Here is a 17834-nt window from a genome sequence, read left to right as displayed (position 1 = left end):
TTCCCTGACCCCTCACATACTAAGCAGTCACGATGGGCAGACTGAGAAACTGTCCTATGAAGCCACACAAGAATTAAGAAGGCTGGAGGAAGAGAGAGGCTGACATTTGGAACACAGTGCAGGGAAAGACCATAGAGTGGTGAAGCCAGGCTATGTGTGATTCCTGACCCTGTCATTCCCAAGAAACCTTCCTGACCTCAGTTGCATCATCTATAAAATGGGAATAATCGGCATTTATCACTGCTTTCCCATACGGTGGTGAGGACTCCTGGGATGATGGGAGGAACTGCCTCACAGCCATGATCTTAAGTGAGGTCACATAGGCAAAGCACCCTACCCAGGGTCAGGCTTGATGTCCTGGACAGCCACTGCGGTGTAAGAGCTTGGAAGGGAGAGGACCCAAGGATTGCTGGTTTGAAACCGGTTGTCTCCCACACATGTTATCTTTTCTCTCCTCCTGGTCCGCCAAAGGCAAACAAGAACGAAATGATAACAGACACATCCACTGAAGCAAAACAGGTCACGGGAATAAGATAAATCCCTCAAGGACAAATAAAAGTCAACTGCAGCTAGGCCCAGACTGGGAAGGTGAAAATTCATGGGAAGACAAGGTATTTCTTATTTTATAGAGAACAGGCTTTTAAAATACTCTCACCAATGTGAAAACACACAAATACACACACATTTGGGCGGTTGTAATATCCTCTTTCTTCACTATTTAAATTGCCTATATAAGGTGAGAACACTGTAAGCTGTGGAGACTAGCTTTCGAAAAAGCGGAAGTCTAGGCAAAAATATTTAGTCTGTTAAATGAAGGCACAATACACAACTGAGGACGCTGCCTGGCTATGCAAGGCTATGCATATGGAAGATACTGGATTTGAAAAGAAAAACAGACGATTTACTAGAATGGTCCAACTGCCTCACCCAGTGCCTATAGAACCTAATAGATGTTTAATAAATATCTGCTCAGTGAGAAGACTTGATTTTCCATATTCTATAACTGTGCCTACTTCTTTCCCATTGTCAGCCCATTATTCAGAGATAGTGCTGCCTCTTTGTCACCTCATTTTGTGGTTTTACAATTCTTTTATCTCTTCACTTAATGCAATCCCATTTCCCCCAAAGAAATTGGTATAAACAGAAAAGTTTGCAGAGTTTGAGAATACGGGGCTTAGTAGACAGAAATCCTAAAGGTCACTCAGGCATTTCTGATATCTGAAGATAAGAGAAGCATTTGCAGATAAGCAGGAGACCTGATTTTTATTCATTAATTGGCCAATTGTCCTTGCAGTAAACAACCCCGCAGGGTCTGTCAGTCAGAGCTCTGTGAATGGGGTTAGACAAATCACCTCCTACAGGCTTTTCAGTTACTTTCAATGTTAAAAGTCATGATAAAACATGCTGGGTCAATTTGGGTCAATTACGACAGTAGAGCCCTCCAAAGAATATTTGAAAACTTTATTTTCTCAAATGAGCACCAACACAGATTGGAAATATGACAGAAACAATGCACTTTTCTCTAATACTGAACCACTATGTACAAATACAGGAAAAGGTGAAGACAAATTATTTGAAAATAATTATCTTTGTTATTGAAGCAAAGTGACCTGAAAAACGCCACAGGGGGGAAAAAAATAGGGAAAATAACAAAACCCAAACCCAACAAATATAGTTTGTAAACACAAGCATAAATAGACAGATTCCGTATTTAAAGATCATCTCTACAGGTTGAAAAGGGAACCGACTCTCACTTTCACCAAAATGTTATATAAAAACATACAGGCAGATTGAATTGGGTGATGGGAATAGTTTGTTTCTTCTTGGCTTTACCTTTCACTGCTGGCAGATTTCATGACTGTATTTTGCTTGGGAAAATGAAACATCTCTCTCCTCTACCTTGATCACTAGCATGTTTCCTCATGCAAGGCAGACTCTGTTAAAATATGTTAAGTTGATTGTGTTCAAGATTTGATTTCCCAGCCTCTTCCTGAACCTGAGGCAGTATGGCCTTAAAATAAAATAAACTGTTTACTTACAAGGTATGTGTATTATTTTACCGATGTTCTTTCAACCCAAACCAGACATGGCTTCTACAACAACCGGAACCCTAGGGTATGTAAGGAACACACGCACATGTCAGAGTGAAACACACAGATTTGATTCCGTGTGACCTTCACAACAAATAGATTTCCTTTACCATCTGGGAAAGTTGAGCACACAAAGAAAAAGGAGCAAAGTGGCAATAGCTCCATGCTCAGAAAATCAAAATCCTCATGGTTTGTGCTGTTGGTCCACTCAGAAACAAAACAACCAGCAAGAAAGAGAAGAAAGCCTTATGTGCCCAAGGTGTAAACTGTAGGTATACTGTCCCCAATAAAAAAGAAAACAGGAGGCACAGTCCAAAATGCTTTTTACACACACACACACGCACACATTAAAAACAAGATCCCGATTTGTTGGAAATTCTTCCAAAAAGAGGAATCACTAAGCTGTAACTATACTGATTTTATTTATTTTTTTTCTTAGCCAATATTGGTGCAAGAAACTATTTTAATTCTCAACCTGGTAACGAAACTGCAGATCAGAGTCTGCTCCATGGGTAGTTCGGGGGGTGGTGGAACAGAGGCATTGCTTTATTGCCTCTGTCCAGACAAAAGTGATACAGATCTTTTTTTTTTTTAAAGGGTATATTGGTGATCACTTGTTTCCCTTAATATATACTTCAAGAAATGCAGAGGAAACCATAGAATTTAAAAATGAAAATAAAAAGTGCTCTCAGGGGATCTGAGAAAACAGCACCAAATATATTATTTAAAAAATTAAATATTATTTACAAAAGTATATTTCACAAGCAACTTTTTTTTCATATATATATCCACTTGAAAATCTTTTTCTAAGGGGGACACCTCTTTTTCACACACTGACCCACCTGCCAAGATTTATCCCATCTCCATGAACTTGCTGTCTCGGAGTTGGGGCAGCACTCAGTCAGGCCCAGCTGACAATCTGGGGCCATCAAGTCTGGCTGTATTTGATTCATGTCAAATCAATCCATCACAGCCTGAGACTAACATCCTGGGGTCTCGGTGTATCCAGGACCACTGAGGCCACACGACCTAGGACAGCACAGGGGAGATGGACCTAGAGGGTCGGCCAGCTGGACTTCAGTTGCAAAGAAGGCAGCTGCTGGCTGAGGTATAGAACATCATGCCTTTCCCTTTCTCACTTCGCCCTTTCCCCTGCCCTACTCCCTGCACCCTGCCGAGGCTTTACCGTCAAACTCCAATTCCCTGAACCTGCCAGGGGTGAATGGATGAGGTCTTTGGTTATGCTCTGAGTCAATACTTTGGTGAGGAAATTAAAGAACGAACTGACTGAGGGCATGAGTTGATGTGTCTCCATCACTCAGCTGCGGTCTCTCCAATACTGCTTGACGTTAGGTAGACAAACCATGAGTGGAGCTGAAGTTTTAAGAAGCACTTTTGGTTTCATTGACACAAAGGGAAAGCCTAATGAGTTGTTTTTTCCCCCTGTAGTTATGGAAAAACCAACATTCTACTCAGATCTTTCACACCAAGTATGGTGCCACACACCCACTGGATGCTCGATGGGTAAGAACTGGAAAACCAAAACCAAAACCAAAAACAAAACCAGAACCTGGGTCTAACTGGAGCCTGCTCTGATCCATGCAACAGTCAGAGGCCTCATCCCCAAGGAAGAACAGTGGCACATCGGTCTCCTCTGCTCCTTGAAAATTCTAGGACACCCCGTGTCTGGTTTCCATGTCACCACATTCCATTTTCAGTATCAAAGACAAAACCTCTACCCATGCTTAACCCCCATTTTCTTTCTATGGAAAGGAGTATCAACAGCCAGGACATTCCCTGAGCAAAGGGGCTAATCAAAATCTCTAAGTGAAGGCCACTACCTTCAGCACAGACAGAAAGGGGGGATCTATGGTTTTTGTGCTGGCGAGCCAGCTTAGGAATGTGAAAGTTGAAAATTTTTTCATTGAGATCTTGGCCCTAGGAGCCAGAACTCTTTCTTTGGGAGTGGAAATGAAATACTTCTTCTGAACTTCAGTCTGCTTTTTAGTAATGTGGGGAGCACTTAATCTCCCAGGGTTGCTGAAGAAATGTGGGTTAAAAGCCTCTGGGAACAAGATTCAATTTCTAAAAATCCTTTTGTGTCACAGAAGCCCTCTACTGCTAAGCCTGGAGCCACCCAGCTTCCTGTCAATCCTGCGCCAGTCACCCTCCAGGGCAGGACCACGCCTAGCTCCTAGCTCCAGTCCCCCTTCTGCAATCAGACCACAGAGACATGAAAAGGCATTTCCACCCATGGACTCACTCCCTATGGAAATTTGTCAGAATTCTGGAAATGTCCCTCGCTGCCTGCTTGAATCCTGATGAATCAATTTTACAGATTCTTGTCTCTACGAATTCACTCTTCTGTGACTTTTAAGTGATCCTATAGGCTGTTCCTATAGGATCAGCCTACTTAGAGAATGAAATGCTGAGAATTACCTAACATAATCTGCACATATCTGAACATTAATTACATTTTCGGTCTAAGCAATAAAATTAACTCGGTTAAATGAGTTTCGGTCGTGCACAGTGTACTACTGGCTTAGCTGTTGATAGAATACACTGCACAGTGTTGGTTAACTGTAACAAACTCCTTTCTCTCAGGAGACTTAGTAAGGATTTGTTCTCCATTTCCTTAATATAAAGAACTTTGGTTTGGGCTGCGAGATGGGAGGCAGAGGCTAATATTGGAATTTGTAACTTGATGTTGGCTATCACACCCAGGCCCTTCCCACTAATGGACCATTCTGACAATTTATCTCCACACAAAGCAGTCAAGTCCGAGAACAGCTCCAGGGGCATGAGGAACCTCCTGGCCAGGTTATCACTCAGCTCAAAGCCTTGGGACTTTGTTTTCCACAAGTCTACAGGGATAGAACTGGAGAAAACACCCAAAACTCTATGTACAAAGAATTGCTGATCTCACCGAAGCCACTGCATACCAAAGGGGAAAGATGCACCAACCTGTCATGGTTCAAATCTAAACTATTCCCAGCATTGCCCCACCCCACCCCCCTCCTTGCCACAAGGCTCTTCTCTTACTAAGGGTCAAGAAAAAAGGTTAAATAGTCAGAATTGCTAACTGGTTCTACTTTTTATTGTTTCTGGCGCAGTATCTGAGCCATTTCTGAAGGAGCTCCCAAACTACCGCCCCCTTTGTTCCCTGTCCTCCTCAGTTACTGGTTTTACTTGGTTGGTGGCCAAAGCCTTTGGGATGTTTCAATCTTGCACCCATTGCAAATGGCAGTCCCCCTCTTCTCACCTATGGTGACTGAAGAGGCAAAGATGACCCGAAGGGGCAGTGAGTCATCGGAATTATCAAAACCACCTGGGCTTTTCACCTTGCTTCCATGACACCCCCAACTCAACCCAGGAGAACCAGGTCCCTGACCCCCTGGAGTTAGGGCCAGTTCCTGGGCTCACATGCTAACCCAGCGCTGTCGGTGTCAGGAACAGAAGCTTCTGATCAGAGAGAATGCAGTCATGAGGTATTTTTTTTTTTTTCTCTTTGTCCTTTTAGACAAGTTGATTATTTCAAGCCTAAGTTACCAGGACTCCGGGAGCAGCACAATTTTGTTCCTACCTCTAACAGCCCATCCCCTGCCCACCCCTGGGACCCTCAAGCCTCTCTCCTTCCCCTCTTCCTCACACCCCCGTGCTGTGCCACTGCTCTCCCGACAAGAGGTCATCAGGCAGCTCTTCTATGGGCCCTAGGGCCCTGATCAAGGTGGGCTGCCGCCGCGGTCAGGTATCTGTTCCTTTTGTTGTTTTGTTTTCAGCCAACACTAGAACAGAGAGAGAAGCCAGGATCAACTCACAAACAGATACAAAGCAAAGAGACAGAGAGACAAAGTTTTAGAGGCCGGTCACCAAAAAGACGGTGTCAGGGTGGGAGAATGCCCCAGATGGCAAGGCCCCTAAAGGATGGAACCAAGTGTTCAGTCACTCTCTCACGCTTGGGTAGAATGTTCGGTTGGATGGTGTTCACGTGGACACTGAGTTAGGTGGATACCCTCCGATCAGTCCCAGCCATTGTCCTTGATCATGTGTGCTAGCTCAATGATGTATTTGCCTTCTTTATACTTCTGGCTGCTTTCAAAGGCATGTTCCTAGGAGACACAAAGGAAAAGACACCGAATGACCAAAGACAAGCAGGTGACTTGTAGCACGGGTGCGATCAGGACCAGCCTCACCCGGAATGAAAGCATTCTTGCCACTCGAACATGCCACTGAGCTCCAGCTCTGAGGCAGCACTGGGACTCTCTCAATATTTACAACCAAGTTTCAATATTTTGCAATTTAAGTATCTGAAACATTTTTCTCAATATTTACCATAGAATTTCTTCAGGATCTCTCATCATTTAAGGCTTTGCCCAAATGTCACCACCTTGGCAAGGTCTTCCCCACCTATTCTACTTTAAAAGTACAACTTCTACCCCTGAATTCTCTCTCCCCGCTCCCTTTCCTGCTTCATCCTTCTTCACCACACATCATTTTCAAACCCACAGTACAACCTGCACATCATCTACTGTAGCTACTGTCTCTCACCACAGTGACACAAATTTCATGGCAGGCAGAGGTCTTCATTTACGTTGTTCATTGCTGTATCCCTCGTGCCTAGAAGACTGCTTGCCAGATAATAGGTCTTCAATAAGAAACTGCTGTGTGTGTGTGTGTGTGTGTGTGTGTGTGCACGTGCATGCACGTGCAAAATCTGAGGGAACTTGGTTTGGGATGCTGACCAGGAATGCGCTCTATGGATGTATCCATCAAGTTTCTATGGCAGAACCCTCAACTGCACTTTGTTCCACTTAGAGAAAAGACACTCAGGGAGAGTACTAAGTATTGGGGAGCCAAATAGGTCTTTCTCTTGTTTATCTTGCTGTTTCTATGTCAAGTGTGTTAAGTCTGTTTTTCCTTCACTGCCTTTCTCCAGGGTGTAAGGAGCTCCACGGACTCCAGCCTGAAGAACCTGGCAGCCCTCAAGCCCCACCAGCTGCCAGGCCTCCAGAGAGAAAAATGCAACAGAAACCACCTGGCAGATAACCATCCTGAATTTACAACACTGTGGGTGGGCTTGCAGGCTAGTAAGCCACACAGGGGGATATTAAACAACAACAAAAAAAGCCCTGCACAGGTAGAGGCTCAAAAGGTATTTTATTCCCAGGCGTAGATGTATAAAAACATGTTGGTATATCGTATGAAAAGCACTGGTCATCACAGTCATTAGATGGCTGAGCTTGACGTGCAGAAGCAGTGGACATCAGCTTTGTTTCCTAGCCTTCCAGCTCAGAAAGGGATCCAACCCTCCTGCCTCCTGTAAGTTCTGGGCAACATTTGTATGAAATGCATCTTCACTTCCTAGAGCTCTGGGGATCTGGGACTCTGAACAAGGGCTCACACTTGAGCCTCTCGCTGAGAGAGGAATCACTCCACAAAGTGGAGAGGAGAGGGGCGCTGAGAGAAAATGTGCAAACACATCACACACACACAAGAGATGTGGACTCAGCAGTCATTTCCCTGACACTTCATTATTCCTCAGTTCCGTGTGTGTGTGTGTCTGTGTATGTGTGTACACAACAAAGGAATGTGGTTCGAGAATAAGACCTATTGTTCCATGGTAGTGTGTTCAGGATAGGGGGGGAGGTAAAAAGAAAACTAGGAAAGTAAGAATATATCCCTATTAAACAAGACAACAAAAAAGCCAAAAGGAAATAAATTCAACAGCCCCCAAGCCACAGGACACTTGCAAAATGTCCTACCTGGACAGAACACTAGATGTGGAGTCTGCAGAACATCCCAGACTGAACCCTGGCCCCAGAAGCATCACTTAACCACTTAAGTTTACCAATGCAAACTTTTCGTTTACAAAACTGGGAGAATTATTAAAAGTACTTCACAGGACGCTCCCTGGTGGTCTAGTGGTTAGGATTCGGCGCTCTCACTTCACAGGATTTCTGTGAGGGTCAGAAGAAATAATGGAATGAAAGACTGGAGCATGGGCCTGGGACGTGAGAGGTAATCAATAAATATTTGGGGAGAAGGAGGTTTTCCCACTGTCCCGTGCGTATCACTATGCTTGTCAAGCTGTTTTATCTGTTTACCTCTAGTTTTCCTCCTTGATATCATGGCTATAAACAACTTCAAGGGCAGGTGTTAGATCGCATTTACTTTTGTATCCAACACGAAGTCTTTTAATAAACCTTTGTCAAAGGACTGAATCATTTTACCTGAAGGAGCAAAACCAACTAACTCAGATTTATCTTTTGTCTGTAATCCTGTACATCTTCAATGGATTAAGATGACCAAGAGGCTGGAGAAACAGAAGGGCAGAACATTTCTGAATAATCACAACCAGAACCGTGGCCCCCAGATCACCCAGAGGGGGCCACTGGCCATCCAGGGGAGAAGAGCCAAGGCCAGGTTTCCCACAAGAAGCAATCAGGGCAACCTTAGGGATCTGTGACCATCTTGGCATTGCGAAACATGCCATCCAGGGTTTCTTTCTAATTCTGAACATTTCAAGGGAGACGTGAAAGACAGGATGTAAAGGCAGTGCTGCTCCATGGCGGACTCTCCCTGTGGTAGTGAAGATTTGCACATTTTTAAACTTTGGTTAAATGGAATCATGTTTTTGTTTTTGACAGAGATGGACCAGGAGAGAGAGAGCACAAGCCGGGGGAATGTGACAGGGAGAAGCAGTTTTCCTGCTGAGGAAGGACTGAATCCCAGGACCCTGGGATCGTCACCTGAGCCGAAGGCAGACGCTTAACGACGCTTAACGACCGAGCCACCCAGGCGCCCCTGGAATCATACTCGTATGTCGGGCTTCTTTTGCTCAACATCTCTTTTATTTAAATAGACTTCTTCATATTTTTAGATTCACACCAAAAGGGAGCAGAAGGCAAGGAGGTTTCCCCTGCACTCCCTGCTCCCACATAATGGGCGGCCTCCCCCATTCCCAGAGTCCCGCGATTATGTCTTTGTCATAATCAACAAACCTACACTGACACATCATTATCACTCTGTGGGCAGTTCTGACAACTCCTCCAGGCTCTTTCCAAGCTAACTAAAAGCTACCTAACCACAGATCATCTGAGCCAGCCCCACACTGGCCCTGGGCAACTGATGGGACAGGGAATTTACAGCATTTACATGGATTAAACTGTCCTCCCAGAGATGGGAAGACTCAATATCCTACCATGACTGGGCAGAAGAAAGCACGTGAGGATATCTGCCAGTAATTAATGTATCTACCAGCAGTAACTACAGAAGTTTATGTTCACCGATCACCCATACCTCCTCTCACCCTGACGAAGGACTGCTCACTCTAGGTGTCATGAAGACATTAATAATACTTGTTGAGTTAAACAGTGAAGGAGCAAATGTCCAGTAGGGAGATCCCAGCCATGACTATATCTAACAGTGGACATTAATTAATATGTTTGATGATGCTAGCACAGGGCCTAGGACCTGAGCGATGTTTGGAGGACATTTACTGGATGGGCTCTGTAGTGACACTCCCAGATACCTATATCCCAGTTTGGCCATGTAATGGCTAGAGAACATCGGATAGACTATTCACCTCCCTATGCCTTCGTTTCCTCATCCATAAAATAGGGATTAAAATATGACCTACCTTCTAAGAATGCTGTGAAGTGTACATAAAATAATACAGGCCTGGAACACGGTAAGTCCCCATAGTAAGGGAAATGTTATGTGCTGCTGTTATTATTATTATTATTAATTAAATTGTAAAGGAGATGTGTGTGTCTATCTGTCCATCTCAGGGGCAGGTGCGAAGGAATGAATAAGAGAACAGGACTGTCAGAGGAAAGAGAAGCATGCATGTGACAGACAGGAGGGTGCCAGGAGCTGCTCTTTGGGTTCAGCTGCCTGTTCCTGGACTAAGATAACCCCACAAGGCCACAAGAAGCCAGGAGAAGAAAGCAATCTTCCAGCACGAGGTTCTCAGCTACTCCCTTCACAGCCCTCTCACCACCCGACCAGACTCCTCAGTACTCACATATTTCCAGCCCAGAGTGGTTTTGCAGTTTTCACAGTAAATGTCTGCGACTGCGTGGAGTCCTGTTAGCAACACTCGCTCTTCTGCGGGCCCGCAGCCCACATTAACTCTGTGCCAAGGGACGGAGAGAGAGAAAGAATATGTAGTTAGTACACACTAAGCCCTGGTCGTTCAAGCAGAGCTTGCGGTGAGAAAATAACTGAGCACGGATGCCTCAAGGGAAGCCAACGCTGAGAAGGGCGTTGTTTATGACCAAACGTGGTAACAGCCCCTAAAATGTAGCCACGTGGAAACATCTCCATTGAAATGCATTTGGGATCTGCAAGTTCTGATTCAGTGAGTCTACAAAAAAAAAAAAAAAATGTCTTTATGGTTGAGACTTTGCTTGGAATGTTTCTAACTAATCCTTCTAACCTTGTGACCTAAGGGGACTAAGTGATGGCCACACTGTGAAGACCAAAGCCAGGAGCATGGGTCCTCAGCTCAGAGCTCACTGATGACTGAACACAGCCGAAGATGTCGAATGTGACATCTGCATGGTCTTGTCTCTGACTGCAAGGACGAACGAGCCCTGTATTATCTCCAGCTGAACATGCGAGACTGCCATTCTCCCAGTTCACCACACTTGTGTGAGCTTCACCTTCCTTTCCCAGGTAAGAGGCTATAAATGACCTGCCCTGGAGCGACCAAGAGCCCTCTAGGCCGAGACTGCAGTGGGGAGGCTCTTCACTGCCCAGGCCTTTTCCTCCAGTCCCAGCTCCCGCAGCGGATCTCCGTGTCTTCTGTTCGACCTCCTCTCTTCCCGGATGACTCATCTTAGACCTGGTTCTGAAGCCTCCATGATGAGGCTCTTGGAGGCACTTCAACTTCTTCCCTATGAGCCTACAGCCCTCTGATGTGCCTACTGTGGGTAGTAAGTGTGTTATTTTTAGCCAAAGATGCTGCCCCCCAAAAAAAATTCCCCAAAGATAATTGGCTACCTACTGTGGAGAGTAATGTTTCGTAGTAATGTTTTATCATGGCAGAGGGGGGCAGGGACCATTGTTTAATTATCACCGAGCGCTCCTTCTCCCACCACCTGACAAAATTTGCACCAAAACATGGATGTACCAGAGACACTCACACTGAGTTAAAGAGGTATGCTCGTCCTTGACTTCCTTGGAACGACTGAAATGCAAGAAAACAAATCGATAGTTAGAGATCCATTTCACCCACCCATTTGGGAAACCAGCCCCAAATCACAACAGTCATGACCTTCCAGGATTGACACAGTGAAGAAAAAAAAAAAAAAAAAAAAAAGGCTCTGAGCCATTTAATAGCCAAGCTGGCAGCTAGCATGGGGGAGGACAAGAGGAGACAATAAACAGAGCTACAGAGCTTGGGCCAACCCACACTTGGACTGTTTTCACCAGCCCAGGTGAGAAGACAGAAAAACCAAACTCCACAATTACCACTGGACACTTCTTCCCTCCTGACACCATCAGTTTTATTAATCCACCCAGATCACTGACATTGGCCTTTGCTGGACCCACTTGATCCCACGGATCCGTGCTGGCCACAGCTCTCCTCCCGTTGGTTAGGGAAATCAGTGCAAGCACTTTGCTTGTCCTCTTGGTCCAACCCTGAGAAGATGGCAAAGAATCCCCAAGGCAAGAAGGAATACACCACCAAACCTGTACTTCTCACCTGCTGGAAATCCTAACTGCCCTAAGAGTAAAAGTTCTCCCAACTGGGAGCATGGGAGCTCTCCTTTCAAGGTGTAAGCAACTTGATCTCTAGATCACAGGAATGCTCATTAAGCAGCAATCCCATTTTAAATTCTAACTTAAATATGAGCTGCTCTCTTCCGGCTGAAGGGTGGCAGGGAATAGGAGAAACGTGAGCCAGACCTTACCATGTAGTCTGGCATCTACTTCCATTAACACAGGCCCTCGCCGTGTTTCTCTCCTCTGGTTACACTGAAATGTCTGGCTGACATGAGCCATCCGTGTTCTGCACCGCTGCCTGCATTTTTAATGTGGTCTGACAATCATACTCTGAATCCAACCTCTTAGTCTTCACAGAAAACCACTCTAAAAACAAACAAACAAATAAGGGACTCTCCCATGACCTCTATTACTCCGTGGCTGGAGAAATCCAGTGGTGACTGGTTAACAGAGAACCAGAGGGTAGGAGAGAACCAGACAGGACACAGATCACTGCACACCAGACAGCCACTGTCAGAAATACAGGACTTTAGGGATCAGTGCCACCTGCCAGAACCAAAGGCAACATTTCTGGCCTGTGGAAAAACTGCCTTTGGGGCAGCTGGATTGTTGGTTGCCTCCGATATGCAAATGCACCAGAGGCTGTGCTCCCAGGTGTAGCTCCAAAAAGCAAGCAGATGTTCCCCCAGCTGTCGCTCAGACCTAAACCAGCTCTTTCCTTTGAGTTTTGAAACATTCCTGGGGAACAGAAGAACTCCCAAGCTAGCATGAAGCAGGCATAAAAACCTAGAGGTCTATGCTAGGTGTTTGGAAGAGACGGTGTCCCTGTGACACAGACTATGGATTGAGACCACCTGTTAGTTCAACCCTGCAGAACAAGACACCTGAGCACTGGCAGGGAAGCAAAGCCTCACCGTCTGGCCCCCACCAACCTCTGCAGTCTCTTCTCTCGCTAGAGTGTCCTTTGCTCTAGTCAAGCTGAACCACACACAGTTCCTGGAACTTACATTTCACCCATCTGGCCACAATGTTCCCTCAGAAGGGGGGGGCGCTCTTCCACCTGACCAATGCTAAGCCGGCTTTGGCTCAGCTTCCTCTCTTTCGTAAGGCTTTCCCTGCCCTCCCCCGGAAGAGGCACCCATTGGCACCCATGTTCGGGACTCCTCCTGTTACCCATCTGTTCCTCTTTCATAGCACTTAACATACTGGATCTAATTTATATGTTTATTTTCTAACTTCCTCACTAGATTGTGCGCTTCCTGAAAGTGTAGGCCAAGTCTTCACTCTCTCTGAACCCCTAGCACAGAGCACAGGAATCTGGCATACTGCAGGCATTTACTAAATATTTACTCCACAGGTGAATTGCCTCTGATTTCCTTTATTTCTGTAAGTGGCTTTACTGATGTGTAAGTGACGTTGTAAACCATATCTGTGTAAAGTGCACTATTTGTATCCACCTGTGAAAACATCACCAGGATCAAGACTGTCACACCCACAAGTTTCCTCTCGTCCTTCTTCGTATTGCCTTCCGTCCCCTCCTCACTCCTTTCCCACTCATCCACAGGCAGCCCCGGCCATCACTGTTGCTTGCATTTTCCACTTTTTTATAAACGAAATCATACAGTATGCAGTGCTTTTTGTCTGGCTTCTGTCACACAGCAAAATTATTCCAAGATACATCCATGTTGTTGCATTTGATCAAAAGCTCACTCCCTGGGGCACCTGGGTGGTGCCCTCACTTAAGCTTCTGACTCTTGGTTTCAACTCAGGTCATGATCTTCGGTCATGAGATCGAGCCCTGCATCGGGCTCCATGCTCAGTGTGGAGTGTGCTTATCCCTCTGTCCCCCTCATCTCTCTTTTTCAAATAAATAAATACAATCTTAAAAAAAATTCCCTTTTTATTGTTAAGAGTCATATTCCATTCTATGCCTTTACCGTCGTTCCTTTTTATTTGGTTTGATTTTCATAAGTGTTTTGGACTCATCAACCTCCCAAGTCCCCTTACAGCTCCAAAATTATATTCTCTTATGATTCCTGGTTCTACATTATGGATAATTGGGAGCACCATCTTCTAAGAAACATTTGTTACAAACTTCAAGTTTGGAGCTTGGAAGCATGTGGGTATGGGAAAATAAATTCTAGAAGAAAGCAGACAGGAAGATAACAACACAAAGTAACACATCTTTATTACTTGTAATAGGACAAGGCATTTATTTCCCCAACAAACACAGATCATCTACTATACCTAGAGACCATCAGGAATGTAGGGAGAGAAGCAGCACTTGTAAGACTTCCCAGGGTAGAGGTATCCCCAGAAGGTATATAAGACAATCGGAGTAGGGGGAAAAAAACCCTAAAATTTTAATCTACTTTTAAGTTTTTATATTTTTATCTCAAAAAAAAAAAAAGTTTCAGGGGCGCCCGGGTGGCTCAGCCCTTAAGTATCTGCCTTTGGCTCAGGTCATGATCCCAGGGTCTTGAGATCCAGCCATGCATCGGGCTCCCTGCTCAGTGGGAAGCCTGTGTCTCCCTCTCCCACCCACTCTGCTTGTGTTCCTCCTTTTCTCACAGTGCCTCTCTCTGTCAAATCAATCAATCAATCAATCAATCAATCAATCTTTGGGGGAAAAAATGTTTCACTAAACAGTCATAGAGCTTTGCCACTGGGATTTTCCCTGGGCTACTGCCACGTGTGCACAGGTATCTAGAAGGAAGTGTGGGGCTTTCACTGTATGTGTGTGCGGTGTGACAGTGGTACCCTTCAGTCTTTGCTTTCAGCATATTGTGCATACTGCTGTTTTTTGTGCAAAAGGATGTCAGTAATGAGACTAATCTTAAAAAAACAAAAACAAAAACAAAAAACCAACAGACAAAAACGGGATACTTGGGGCTCCTGGGTGGCTCAGTCAGCTGTGCGTTTCGGCTCCAGTCCTGAGACTGAGCCCCCTATTAACCCCTGTGCTCGGCAGGGAGTCTGTCTGAAGATTCTCCCTCTCCCTCTTCCTTTTCCCCCTGCTCATTATCTCTCTCTCTCTAAAATAAATAAATAAAATCTTTAAAAACAGGATATTTAAACAGTAGGATCCCTGCAATTTTTTGTATAGAATAGCACACCACAAAGAGGTTCACTTACATCAAAATACTTAAAAATGTTAAAAAGTCTTACATTTTTCTTCTGTAAAAAGATGAACATTCCAAACTCCCTGACCTTTGCTGTAAAAAGTAGCTGACAATACTATGGCACTCTTACTCTGCAATATTTTCCAAAGAATAAACCCACAAAAATCTGTCCCTTCAAAGTATAGGTGATATTTTAACAGGAAATGGGAATATAACTTCTTTTCAAAAGGTACTTATGCTATGGAGAAAACTGGTATCTGGCAATGTATCAATTTTATTTGATCTTTGTACTTTAGAACTGGTATGACTGTACAAAAAATTGATCAAAATGAATGATATTTAGAAGATAATGCAGGTGGAAATCTTTGTGTTCGAAAAGATTTCTGAGATCCTGCCCCATAAACATTTTATAAAAGAAAAAGACTGTTAAATTCAATGTCATCAAAATTTCAAAGCTGAGAAAAGTTAAGCCACAGACTGGGAAAAAATACCCAGAAATCACATCTACGACAAAGCACTTGTACCTAAAATATACAAGGAACTCTCAAAATTCAACAATAAGAAACAAAAACCCCAATTTTAAAATAAGCAAAAGTAGCTCTCTGCTCCTAACCCATTCAACAGTCATCAGAATATTCTGGTGTAGTGCCACCCACATCCCCAAAACACAATGGTGAAGGTCAGAGTAAACGGCAAAATTGGTCATACTGGGCGCCTGGTCACCAGGGCTGCTTTCAACGCTGGCAAAGTGGATATACTGTTGCCATCAGTGACACCTTCATAGGTCTCAACTACGTGGTCTCCATGTTCCAGTAGGATTCCGCCCACAGCAAATTCAACAGCACACTCAAGGCTCAGAATAAGAAACTTGTCGTGAATGGGAAGGACATCTCCATCTTCCAAGAACAAGATCCCTCCAACATCAAATGGGGTGATGTTGGTGATGAGTATGCTGTAGAGTCCAGTCCACTGGGCTCTTTGCTACCACTGAGAAGGTCAGAGCTCACTTGAAGGGTGGGGCCAAAAGGGTCACCATCTCTGCCCCTTTCTGCTGATGCCTCATGTTTCTGACGGGCACGAACCATGAGAAGTATGACAACCTCCTCAAGATTGTCAGCAATGCCTCCTGCACCACCAACTGCTGGCCCCTCTGGCTAAGGTCACCCATGACAACTCTGGCATCACGGAGGGACTCATGACCACAGTGCATGCCATCATTGCCAACCGAAGACTGTGGACAGCCCTTCTGGGAAGCTGTGGTGTGATGGCTGAGGGGCAGCCCAGAATATCATTCTTGCTTCTACTGGCACCATCAAGGTAGGCAAGGTCATCCCTGTGCTGAATGGGAAGCTCAATGGCATGGACTTCCTGTCCCCATCTGCAATATGTCAGTCATGGAACTGACCTGCTTCCTGGAGAAAGCTGCCGAACATGATGACATCAAGAAGATGGTGAAACAGGCATCAGAGGCCCCCCTCAAGGGCATTCTGGGCTACAGTCGAGAACCAGGTTGCCTTCTGAGACCTTAACAGTGATACCCACTCTTACACCTTTGATGATGGGGCTGTCATTCTCCCTAATGACCACAGTGTCAAACTCATTTCCTGGTATGACAGTGAATTTGGCTACAGAAACCAGTTGGTGGACATTACGGTCCATATGGCCTCCAAGGAGTAAAAGCCCCCTGGATCACCAGCACCAGGGAGAGCAAGAGAAGAGACAGAAAGGCCGTCAGCTGCTGGGGAGTCCTTGCCCCAACTCACCACTGGCACAATGAGAATCTCATCACCTCTAGGCAGTTACCACCCAAGAACCCCAAAGAAAGAGAGGGACTCAGGGAGCCCCTCGATCATCAATAAAGTATACTGTACCCAGCAAAAAAAAAAAAAACAAAAACCTCAAAAAATTTTAAAATAAAGAATAAAATGAGCCAAAGACTTGAACAGACTTCACCAAAGATAAGCAGATGATAAACAGTCACATGAAAAGATGTTCAGCATTACTAATCACTGGGGTAAGTGCAAATTAAAATCACAATGAGATACCACCCCTCATACTGGTCAGAATGGTTAAAATTAACAAGTCAGGAAACAACAGATGTTGGCGAGGATGCGGAGAAAGGGGAACCCTCCTACCCTGTTGGTGGGAATGCAAGCTGGTGTAGCCACTCTGGAACACAGCATGGAGGTTCCTTGAAAAGTTGAAAAGAGAGCTGCCCTATGACCCAGCAATTGCATTATTAGGGATTTACCCCAAAGATATAAATGTAGTGATCTAAAGGGGCACCAGCACCCCAAAGTTTATAGCAGCAATGTCCACAGTAGCCCAACTATGGAAAGAGCCCAGGTGTCCATCGACAGATGAATGGATAAAGAAGATGTGGTATACATATACAATGGAATACTATGCAGCCACCAAAAGAATGAAATCTTGCCACTTGCAACGATGCAGATGGAACTACAGATAGTATTATGCTAAGCGAAATGATCAGTTAGAGAAAGACAATTACCATAGGATTATCACTCATATATGGCATTTAAGAAACAAAACAGAGGATCATAGGGGAAGGGAGGGAAAAATAAAACAAGACGAAATCAGAGAGGGAGACAAATCACAAGAGACTCTTAATCATAGGAAACAGACTGAGGGTTGCTGGAGGGGAGGAAGTGGGGAATGGGGGAATGGGGTAACTAGGTGATGGACATTAAAGAGGGCACGTGAGATAATGAGCACTGGGTATTATAGAAGACTGATGAATCACAGACCTGTACCTCTGAAACTAATAATATACCAAATGTTAATTAATTGAATTTAAATAAAAATTTTAAAAAAAACAAAACCAAAAAACTCTGGAATAATGAGATTCTGAGAACTTCCAGGTTAGTGAACA

General features: G+C 44.7%; 1 protein-coding gene across 3 annotated transcripts in view; it reads right to left on the bottom strand.

The window, feature by feature from the left end:
- Nucleotides 1-1444: 1444 nt before the first annotated feature.
- YPEL2 (yippee like 2) overlaps nucleotides 1445-17834 on the bottom strand; it is a 63427-nt gene continuing 47037 nt past the window's right edge. For all 3 annotated transcript variants that reach the window (XM_047707151.1, XM_047707152.1, XM_047707153.1), the window contains exons 3-5: nucleotides 11240-11283; nucleotides 10117-10225; nucleotides 1445-6199 (exon numbers count right to left, since the gene is read on the bottom strand). In XM_047707151.1, the coding sequence (XP_047563107.1) occupies nucleotides 6110-6199; nucleotides 10117-10225; nucleotides 11240-11283 (243 nt within the window). In that variant the 3' untranslated portion in view covers nucleotides 1445-6109. The remainder of the gene's footprint in view (nucleotides 6200-10116; nucleotides 10226-11239; nucleotides 11284-17834) is intronic.

Source organism: Lutra lutra, chromosome 16 (assembly GCF_902655055.1).
Source record: "Lutra lutra chromosome 16, mLutLut1.2, whole genome shotgun sequence".
Classification (NCBI taxonomy): domain Eukaryota; kingdom Metazoa; phylum Chordata; class Mammalia; order Carnivora; family Mustelidae; genus Lutra; species Lutra lutra.
This window is presented reverse-complemented; position numbering and strand designations above follow the sequence as displayed.